General features: G+C 48.0%; 3 protein-coding genes across 3 annotated transcripts; all 3 read left to right on the forward strand.

The window, feature by feature from the left end:
* Positions 1–772: 772 nt before the first annotated feature.
* Positions 773–1,719, forward strand: efm7 (putative nicotinamide N-methyltransferase Nnt1; the record flags this gene model as incomplete). The annotated part of the gene is made up of 3 exons (XM_015556228.1): positions 773–980; positions 1,037–1,597; positions 1,654–1,719. The coding sequence occupies exons 1-3, from the start codon at positions 831–833 to the stop codon at positions 1,717–1,719; spliced, it is 777 nt and encodes a 258-aa protein (XP_015401173.1). The 5' UTR covers positions 773–830.
* A 1,789-nt stretch (positions 1,720–3,508) lies between these two features.
* On the forward strand, positions 3,509–8,740 carry ANOM_010973 (uncharacterized protein; the record flags this gene model as incomplete). Its single annotated transcript, XM_015556229.1, has 18 exons — positions 3,509–3,520; positions 3,591–3,710; positions 3,761–3,857; positions 4,195–4,299; positions 4,356–4,582; positions 4,645–4,927; positions 4,983–5,216; positions 5,268–6,013; positions 6,060–6,222; positions 6,285–6,614; positions 6,672–6,795; positions 6,865–6,936; positions 6,986–7,036; positions 7,093–7,157; positions 7,217–7,358; positions 7,413–8,005; positions 8,077–8,434; positions 8,494–8,740. The coding sequence occupies 18 exons, from the start codon at positions 3,509–3,511 to the stop codon at positions 8,738–8,740; spliced, it is 3,969 nt and encodes a 1,322-aa protein (XP_015401174.1).
* A 1,662-nt stretch (positions 8,741–10,402) lies between these two features.
* ANOM_010974 (uncharacterized protein) lies at positions 10,403–11,080 on the forward strand (the record flags this gene model as incomplete). The annotated part of the gene is made up of 2 exons (XM_015556230.1): positions 10,403–10,664; positions 10,727–11,080. Coding segments are annotated over 2 exons (616 nt in total), but the record flags the coding sequence as incomplete, so codon positions are not given.

Consider the following 11,080-nt stretch of genomic DNA (forward strand, 5'->3'; position numbering starts at 1 on the left):
AGGTAGAAGAAGGGAAAATTTTTTTAGATGAGGGTCTAGAAAAAAAAAAAAACAAAAAAAAAACGGCTTCAGTCTGTAACAACACGTGGGGCTCTTTTATCTTTATTTTTTTTCTTCTTTTCCCCCTGCGTTCAGATTATGACGTTAGATGATCAGGAAATTGATAAGATGATCAGGGAGTGGTGACGCTGATAGATAAGTTTCGCAATGAGAACCAGATTAAGCAGCAGCCTGTCTCTTACTTAAACCTGACGATCGGTACTTTTGAAGGAGCAATCAGACTCAGGGGGGGCACAAACAAAGACTAGGTCTGAGGAATTGATGGTCGATGATCGACAATATTCGTGATCGCCTGGTCAGCCTTGATATGTCCATCATCCTGGTACCTCTGGGGGTAGGGTAGTAACTATAATATAGTAGGTAGTATTCAAGAGGTAAACGCATCACTATACTCCTCAACGTCCAATTGACGGATAATTTTAATTTGGGCATGCCGATAAATACCCGGCTCGTATCAGGACCGTATCTCCACCAACCCCATGCGGGGATTGGCTGTGGAATGCTTGAGAATGCAGGTACTGTACTGTATCGAATGATACTAGCCGGAGAAGCCTCGGCATCAGCCGCAACCCCTCCACGTGATCTCATGTGACTGCCCTGGGAATGGATCCCCAGCGCTAATCCTCTTCCGGCAATCCCCCACTACTCCACTATTGTGTGCGATAGAGAATTCAGCATATGATTGTCGATCGCAGATGAAGAATCCTGGTTCGAATGACAATTCTGCACCACCTGATCCTCCGTGAATAGGGGGCGCGACGACGACTCAAATGGCGGACGCAGATGACTTCGAAACGGGGGACCTTTTCAAGGACCCCGAGGGCTTCTACGAGCCTGAGAAGGAGCCCACCTTCGCCGAGCACCACATGCTCTCCGGCCAAACGGTGCGCGTGCGCTTAGTTGGAGACCATCCTCTATATGTACAGCCGCCCCCTCTCTTCCGTCTTTCACAAGCCACCAACTGACACTTAGCAAGGGTAACCTCCTCTGGAACGCCGGCCGAACAAGCTCCCACTACATCGAAGAACGTGCACACGAGCTCATCGCCGGCAAAGATGTGCTCGAGATCGGCGCCGCCGCCGGCGTCCCCAGCATCATCGCCGCGGTTATGGGCGCCCGCACGTCCGTGATGACCGACTACCCGGATCCCGATCTCGTCGGCAATATGCGCTACAATGCGGAGATCTCCGCGCCGTTGATCCCCAAGAACTCGTCCCTGCACGTCGACGGATACAAGTGGGGGAACCCTGTGGAACCTTTGCTGGCGTACCTGCCAGCTGGATCGACGGGTTTCGATGTCCTGATCATGGCGGATGTGGTTTACAGTTGGCGGGAGCACGGCAATTTGATCAAGACGATGCAGATGGCGCTGAAGAAGTCGCCCGATTCTGTCGCCTTGGTGATATTCACCCCGTATGAGCCGTGGTTTCTGCCCAGGACGGAGACGTTCTTCCCGTTGGCGGAGCAGAATGGGTTCCGTGTGACGAAGATCTTTGAGAAGCTTATGGATGCGGTCCTGTTTGAGAATGATCCTGGTGTAAGTGCATTCTCGGCTTGTGGGCTTGGTGGTAGCTTTTGCTGACTTTGTTGCAGGATGAGAAGCTTAGGAGGACTGTTTTTGGATACGAGATTAGATGGGCCGACGATCAGCTCAAATAGACGATGCATAGACTAGATACCATGGCGTTGGTTGGTGAAAAAAGCATTGGGAGGTTTCACAATGCATGAAGTGACGAATCACGAAAATGGTGCAGATGACCGACTTATTTGGAATATAATAAGTCGTTGATGTGCAAGAATAAAAGTCTTGATTATCTTATACTCTTTAAATACCCATAGCTTCTAAAAGCGGGACCGCTATTATTTATAAGTGCTAGAGGGGCCATGTCTTTGCTACTGAATGTAGACGCTTGAGAAAGACTTTAATAAGCAAGACGAGGCTTGGCGATGATAGATACTTATTTTATGCAGAGGTAAAGAAGCACATTGGCTACGGAACGGTCTATGTTCAATTTGGATTTGGATATCAGACATATCCATATACCTGTCCTCCCCCCCCACAGAACAAGAAAGAGACTAAGAAAGAACGAAAGCAACAAAGATTACCCAAGTGAGGAAGAAACGGGTTTATTTCTACCTTACCTCAACTGTTATTCACACCCTTGAGAGCTCCGAAGCCAGGCTGACGCCTCCCAAGCAGAGAGAGTTATGTAGTCTCAACTCCAAATTGCCGTGTCATGGCGTCTTATCCTGGAGAAGAAGATTATGTAAAGCCTGCAATTAACCTGACTTCACAAGCCCTACCCGGAAGCTGTTAACCACAAGTTTCCGAGGTCAATGAGTTACACCGTGGACCAGGGCCCTATACTATAACTGCCTATTTGGGTATAGTACACAATATGCCTCAGGCAGTGATATAGGGTATCACGTTTTGATTGACCCTGGAATGATCCATTGGCTAAATTCATCGTCTATAACGGATGTCTCTTTTTATCAGCCGTTCTAATCTCTGTACTGACTGAGCGCGAAGGAACTTCCGACTGGGTCTAGGTCCAGCAGGAGATAATGAGATTGATCTACAAACTCTATGGGGGATGACGCTCACATATCTCGACTCACAAACATTCGTTGCTCTGTTGCATGGAAGTCTACCTCAGCTGTTGGAAAGAAGAGAAGAGTAATTTACTAGACGCGTTATGCGCTCTATCATACAGTGTCGATGAACATTCGACTCTGTGTACGACTGCTATCAAATTGGTCAACATTGAAATTGTGCCATTATAGTAGAGAGAGCGATCTTGAAGCTTTGGGGGCAATGCTATGATCCATGCAAGTTAAATTTTTGAGCTTTCAACGAATAGAGAGGCCCGGCTGATATGAACAGTTGCCTAGGTGTTACTGTTGAAGGATACCCTAATTGTGCACCGGAAAATGGCTGTTGAAACGATCATGAGATTGTACAGGCGTTTGAGGGAGAAAGCCATTAAATGTAAGGTCCTGAGACAAGCCTTCTAAGTGGCTCTCATAATCATTATCCCACTATAGCCTCAGCCCGTTTGCGACACCTTCATCGTACCACCTGAGCTTAGCCTACTAACCGTATGCAACAGAAACCTGGGGACATTATTGATTGGACTATCACTCAAAGACTTACATCCAAGCATTCATTTGTTTGAGCTGACAACAAACTAAGTGTCAAACGCCATCCTAGTACGTTATTTATAACAATGGCTGATGTTCATGGTTTTCAACAAAGGCCTGGGAGCACAAGCCGCTCTATATCTTGCAGTTCCGAACGTCTCATCCCACGCTCATTCCTTCATGACTGGATAATCTGAGGAGTTCCCATGACTTGAGGCAATTGCGAAAACCTTTATTAAGCTAAGCAGAAGACTGGTTACTGGTATCTGGGGCGACACCCTATATCCACCGTATTATCTAGATCGCTATGAATCGTGAGGTATTGTTGATTCTATTCTAAGTAGTATTGTTTTCATTGATTGATTCACCTGACATACTCGACTACCTAGGGGAGCATCGTGGGTTTAATCCCAGCGGGATGTTTCCTGCCTTTAGCTTTGCTGCGGATACTGCGACTTCGCAAGGCGCATCCACAGGTGGCATCCTCATGTTTATATTCCAGCAAACTGGTAGGTGCTCCTTAGTTCCCTCAAGGAAATCGTGCTTAACAATTGACCAGGTGATCGCATACACTTTGGCCTTCCTTAAATTCATTGCTTTAGCATTTGCGGTTTCTAAGCAATCTTCGACAGACAAATCCCTCTTGTTTATTGTTTGTACGTTCAGTAGTAGATTTGCAGCAGCATGCTTGCTTGTTGCGCTAGTCCCACTGGAGCACTCCAGGACGGTTCGCCCATCATTTCTAATTTCATTCTACCTTCTAACGGACTTGATATTCAATGTGGCACCTATCGGCAGCCCTTGGCCAGCTGACTCCAGCCTGGAGGTGAAGCGTTTTCTGTCCGCTTCAATGGGGGTGGAGTGGACTTTGCTTACTTTAGAAACAGTTGAGAAGCGGAGGTGCCTTTTGAGATACCAAAATGTTGTTTCCCGGGAGTACCAGTGGCCCTTTCACCCGTCTTCTATTTCTGTGGCTTAATCGTCTTCTTAAAGCTGGCTATGGGAATATGTTAACCTCAGACCGCGTACTACCACCTGTGCACGAGGGATTAGGATCGAGAATGCTCTCCGAGAATTTTGCTGTTGCGTGGGACAATAGTATGTTCTACGCCCTTGCACTGAGTATTACATAGCTGAGAGTCTGATCAATGCAGGTGACCACGATCATAGGCTCGCTTTGTTTCTTGCACTCATCAAGTGTATACGGTGGGAGATTGCTAAAGTAGCAGTTCCCCGGCTATGTCTATTGATATTCAACATGGCACAGCCATTTCTGCTCAGCCGGGTGGTGGTATACTTTGGGCCAACAGACTCAGGTCTGTCTCAAAACACCGGAGGAGACCTGATACGTGACTTTATCATCGTTCTTATCGGGACCGCAGTAAGTTGCTCCATGCTTCAGGCGACCTTGTTCAGCTTCTGAACTGACGGTACCTTTCGCAGATCTCAACTACAACTTACGAGCACTTGGGTTATCGCGCCATGGCAATGCTTCGTTCTGGGACGACTGCCCTTATATACCGTACAATGATGTGGTTGCGTATAGACAATGCTCGCACATCCGACGCAATTTCCTTGGTAGGTTCAGATATTGACTCAGTTGCAGAGTTCTTCCGCCGTACGATTTGCGATACTTGGGCAAATGCCTTACAGCTGGGCCTAGCTATTTGGCTTTTAGCAGACCAAATTGGAGCTATCTGCATCGCCCCTATCATTGTTACTATAAGTACGCTATTATTACTCCATTTACATTGCAGCGTAACTGACCTTCGCGCGATTAGTATTTACCTCCATATCCTTATACATAGAAGGCTCAGTATCACGTCATCAGAAACTATGGCTCGAAGCCTCTCAAAAGCGCGTTGACTTTACCACAAAAGTGTTAGAGTCTGTTAAGTCGATAAAGATGCTCGGACTTATAGAAGGCATGGTCCATATGATTGAAGAACTTCGTACAGAAGAGATTGAGATTTCAAAGAGATTTCAGAAAATCCAAGCAGCCAAGGCGTCCTTTGGTAGGTCCTATTCAACACGCAAGATCTGGCCTAAGCTAACATTATGTTAAGTTAATATACTGCCGATAGTGGGTCAATTATCTGCTTTTGCTGCATGTGCTATCGTCGCTAGATTGGAAGGGTCTAGTGCTTTTTCAGTATCACAAGCCATCGCTTCCTTGTCCCTAATAAACCTGTTGCTCACTCCGCTTCGTGATTTGCTATTTGCTATCCCCGACGCTTTTCTTTCTATTGAATGTCTTGACCGAGTCCAGAATTTCTTGACTCAGGAACCTCAAAATGACAAGAGAATGATCGGAATGACATCTTCCGGACTAACAACATCAACGCAGTCATCGGTTCCCCTACCGATAGATCCAGAAAATGCCTCGCCGAGACTGAGAACTGCAGTTCTAGAACTGGATAATGTTATGTTTGGGACCGGGCGGGACCAATCAAAACATATTGGGAGGCTGACGCTGAGACTATCAACACCCTCACTCACTATGATAGTAGGCCCCATGGGCTGTGGCAAATCGATGTTGTTAAAGACCCTCCTTGGTGAGATTGAGCCAGTTGAAGGTGACATCTTCATCAGTGACCCGGACGTTGCGTACTGCGACCAGTCACCGTGGATTTTCAATAGCTCTATCAAGGAAAATATTATAGGAGAATCCCACTTTTACGATGGAGAGTGGTATCGTTCGATAATCAACGCATGTTGCCTGGATAAAGATTTACGGGCATTTCCCGCAGGCCATGACACATTGATTGGTAGTCAGGGTACCAGACTCAGTCGTGGGCAAATGCAAAGAATAGTAAGAAGACCATATTGTTGGATGATTTATGCTGATTATATTGCAGGCCATCGCTCGCGCAGTCTATGCACGGAAGCCCTTGGCAATTTTTGATGATGTCCTCAGCGGCTTTGACCCAGTCACTGAGCGGAAAGTGTTCGACCGCGTCTTCAGTGAAAGGGGCATTCTCCGGCAGATTGGTTGTATTGTTTTACTCGCTTCTCGTAGTGGTGAGCTCACTTGATCCTTGAGGGTTCTCTGTCCTGTGCCGGGCTTTCTGACCATCACTTAGTACATAACCTGCCTGAAACTGATTTTGTTATCGCATTAGGCGCAGATGGCCTTGAAATGGGCACTTTCCGGGAGCTTCGGTCTGCTAAGGGGTACATCTCAAAGTTAGATCTTTCAAAAGGACCCCAGAATAGCTGCAAAGAAAGCATTGAAACGGACAAAACAGCTATGAAAAGAAGGACGAAACGAAGCGGTGCAAACATGGAAGACCAAAACCGAGAGATAAATGACCTAGCGATCTGCAAATACTATGCAGCAGCTACTGGGTGGCCAAAGATGGCTCTTTTACTTGGAATTCTCGCTATGGAATCACTCTTTGGTGTTTTGCGGTGTAGGTTGCCCCTTAGTCCTTGTTCTCAGTGTCAGACTTGATGACTGGTATTCCTAGATGTCTGGGTCCCTCTGTGGTCCGAAATAGAAGACAGCATATCAAACTCGAGACTAGGGTTTTGGCTCGGAATATACGCCTCAATTGGTTTTACTGAGGCAGCTGGGTTGATACTAGCGATAGTGTAGGTGCTCAGATGCAGCGGTTGACGTGCTTCAGCTTTGACTAATCTAGCGACTGATTTTCTTTGAAGTTGGATGTGGATTGTGATTCTGCAGGCTACGTCGAAGACCCTCCACGGGGTTATTTTACAAGCAGTCGCGATGTAAGCAACCAACCTGGCTGTGTTTTGATTCAGCCTGACATGGGCATAGGACTCCGATATCCTTTCTTTCTCATATTGAGATGGGCGATCTTGTGAAAAGGTTAGCAGCGTGCTAGAAAGTCAAGATCCCGTGGATACTAATGATGATCTGGACAGATTTAGTGAGGACATGGAATTGATTGATAAGGTTCTCCCATGTGGCGTTATTTTGTCAGGATTTGGTGAGTTTTGAGCAACATCCATTTGATTGAGTCAACGGTTTTGACTTATGCCTGCTTAGAGGTTTTCGCAGCCATCGCCCAAGCGGCCGTCGCGATAGCAGCCGTGCCTTATATCGCTGTGGCAATGCCCTTTCTACTTGTCATACTGATCTTCATTCATCGTGTGTTTTCTCGGACATCGCACCAATTATGCCTGCTCGAGTTAGTTCTGCCACGGCTAGCTCTGAAGAACTCGCTAAGCTGACGGATGGGCAGAACCAAAACCGAGGCTTCCTTAGTCTTACATTTCATAGACTCTTTCAATGGCCTCGTTACGATTCGTAGTTTTGGATGGACCCCATCGATGAGCGAGACGACGTACTACTTGCTCGACACAGCGCAGCGGCCGTACTATCACCTTATATGCATTCAGCGGTGGCTTGTGCTTGCCATCAACTTGATTGTAGCCGCATTGGTTGTGCTGTTGATGGGGCTGGCCATTACGCTTGAGCTACAGGTCGAACCTGGATTGCTTGGTGCTGGATTGCTAATGATGGCGATGCTTGGGCAGAGCCTTTCAGGTCTCATCCTGAGATGGACTTCTATCGCGCCATCACTTGAGGCCATCGCACGGATCAAGCATTTTGTTGAGGATACACCGAAGGAATTGAAGCACAGCCATGCTATAGATACCGAATACGATTGGCCAGCACTAGGAGCCATCGAATTCAAAGACGTATGCGTCAGGCAAGAGTCCACATTCAATCTGGCACTACGAAACATCACGTTCACTCTTCAACCTGGACAGAAGCTGGGATTATGTGGACGAACTGGAGGGCAAGTACTATTCCTGATCGCTTGTGAACCATGTGTATGTAGATCTAATTCGGTTCCAGTGGCAAAACCTCACTCGTTCTCGCCCTACTTGGGATGGTTGAAGTGACATCCGGCCAAATCCTCATCGACAGCCAAGACATCTCAACATTGCCACCATCTCTGGTCCGCAAAAGGATAAACTACCTGACCCGGGAGCCTTTCCTGATTCCCGCTTCTGTTAGACAAAATCTGGACCCACTTGGCGACAAATGCGATGGTGAAATCATTATCGCACTTGAGCGTGCCAAACTCTGGGGGGTTCTGGTGGAAATATCTCTCACGAACAATTTTCCGGACTGCAACCCTCTGGATATTATCGTCGACGACAGCTTTCTATCGTATGGTCAGCGGCAGCTTCTGTGCCTTGCACGGATCCTGCTGAAGGAGAGTACGATATTGCTCCTGGATGAGCCTGCTAGCAAGTAAGTGTATCTGGGACTGTTCATGTAGGCCATTGCGTTAATGGATTATCTGTGTTTAGCCTCGATCCCGAAGCAGATTCAGAGATCCAGGATGTCCTCCAATCGGAGTTCAGCTCTTGTACAATCATCATGATCGCCGATAAACTTCAGGCAATCCGGGACTTTGACTACGTGGCTGTGATTGACGAGGGTCAACTTGTAGAATTGGGGAACCCGCAGACTTTGTTGTCGGAGGACCAAAGTACTTTTCGGGAATTGTATTTGGCAGAAACACGTCGATCAAGAAAGACCAGGAGAGTCGTCTGATTCAGTGGATCTTGTGTATACCGAGAGGACCTTCAACCTGTGACCGTGGATATGTCGGTATCTACACTTGGATTAAACCAATTTGCTAGTTAGTACCTATTTGGAACCGTGCATTTCCAGTCTGCATAATGAGGTAATTGTGTCTGCGTTGGTCAGCACTTGTAACTAATTGCCTTGACATTTTATGACCAGCAGGATATGACCCAATAAGCTTCTTTCGAGAGACACTGGCAAGCTCATGATATCATGCACCGAACCAGACCCTTGACGGAGCCACCGAAAGCTTATCAGCTCTAACTCCACTGCAGCTGGCATACTTGTTACCGGGCTTCTTACCTTGGCTATGTTCCGGCCAACCGGAGTATATACAAGGTAACCAGCCAACCATGACGTAGAAATAAAAAAACAGCATACATAACTTTCATAATATACGACCTAGATATATATATATATAACCACTCCCAACCCCATCTTATCCACAGATTCCACATACTAAAACCAAAATAAAGCCCCACATCCCACCTCCGAACCTAAATCCAAAGAAACGCCCCCAGTGAAGAAAGATAGATCCAAAATGCTCCACCTCAAACTCACCGTCCCCAAACCCATCAACGAATCCGTCATCGAAACCCTCACAGCCCATTTGAAGGAGATCGACGAGGACTTCCACCTCACGTCCGTCGACCAGCGATTCGCGGAGGCGTTCTACGATTGTCCCGGTTCCAGCGAGGCCGAGTTCGACGTGGTGCGCGCGGATATCCAACAATTGCTGAAGGATCCGGACCCCGTGATTCGTGGATATACGATTGATCATCGGTGGTAGCCGGGGTTCGTTAGATGAGATTATGGGGCTGGGGCTTTTATTCGGTATTTAGGAGTGTTTGTTTTTTGTTAGATGAGTAGTTGTGATTTGGTTTCTGGCCTGGTTGGGTTTTATGTTGATGCTATTGCGATGTAGTTCAAGTTAGTCTACGGAGTATTATCTGCGAGATGGGCGTTCGATAGGGTAGTTAACTAGAGCTTGATTCATTATCTGCGAATTAAAATATCTCAGGTCAATATCTATCAGGGCCCATCCCTTGTCAGATTTCATGAATACCCACCCTGACTCGAGTCGGACCCTTTCTAGCTCTTAGCTAAGCGAGGCTGTCCCCGACGGATATCCCCCGAGATTTTGCAGCCCCAATTTGCCATATACACAGAGTAAGTACCAAAGGAAAGTGTCCCAGGAAAGGTCAGAGCATCGGATTGGGGGCCAAATAAGCCGCTCAGCAAATCCAGGTTGTCCAACCGGGGGCTTGGAACTCTTGGCGGCCGTATCCTGGGCCTCGTTTAGGGCAATTGGCTTGACGATGAGGACGCTAGTCGACTCCGCCGACTCCTTATTTTCCATGCTGGGGCCAATAGACGTGGGGTGTGTTGATTGAGGGTGGTTTGGCAGATTTTGGGATGGAGAGACAGACTCATAGGGAACTGGGTTAGGGTCTGGGTTCTGACTTTCTTCTTGGATCTTACGATGGGATTGTGGTGTTTACTTTGATATACTGTAGTGCCCATATTACTCGGTCGGCTCACCACCACCACCACCACCAACGAAAATCCTCATACAGAATACAATATACAAATATACAATATACACCAGGAAAACCGGAACCAGTCCAAATGAAACTCCCACCCCACCTCCTCCTCACCCTCCTCTCCATCCTCCCAGCCCACGCCCAAAACACAACATGCTACTTCCTCGACGGTAGCGTCGCAACCGCAGACGTGCCCTGCACCTCCGACGCCACCACCAACTGCTGCAACAAGGCCGACATCTGCATGTCCAACGGCCTCTGCTACTTGCAGGGGTCCCACGGCATGGTGCTCTCCCGGGGAAGCTGTACGGATAAATCGTGGGGGGCGCGGTGTTTTGCGCCGTGTTGTATGTTCCTTTCTTCTATTTCTTCTTTTCTTCTAAGAACCAACTAACACGGACATCTCTAGCAAGCACAAAGCGCAACAACGGCTTCCCGGTTGTCAACGTCGGCTTCTCCGGCTCTGATTCCCAGTACTGCTGTGGTTCTGTGACGGTCAAAGACGGCAAGACGACCTGTTCCTCCGAGGGCGACCCCTTCACGATCACCATGGGCACGGCCATTCCCGGCGTGGCGGCGCTGGCGGTGAATAACAGCGACTCCGGGTCGGGGTCGGGGTCGGGGTCCTCAGACGACGACACGAATTCCTCCACCTGCGACGACCAGCGGCTGAAGGAGAAGGCGTTGGATAACCATGACGTGGCGATTGGGGTCGGGGTCGGCGTGCCATTGGGGCTGATTGCGGTGGCGGCGGTTGCGTGGG

Source organism: Aspergillus nomiae, assembly GCF_001204775.2.
Source record: "Aspergillus nomiae NRRL 13137 chromosome Unknown contig00653, whole genome shotgun sequence".
In the NCBI taxonomy this organism is placed as follows: Eukaryota; Fungi; Ascomycota; class Eurotiomycetes; order Eurotiales; family Aspergillaceae; genus Aspergillus; species Aspergillus nomiae.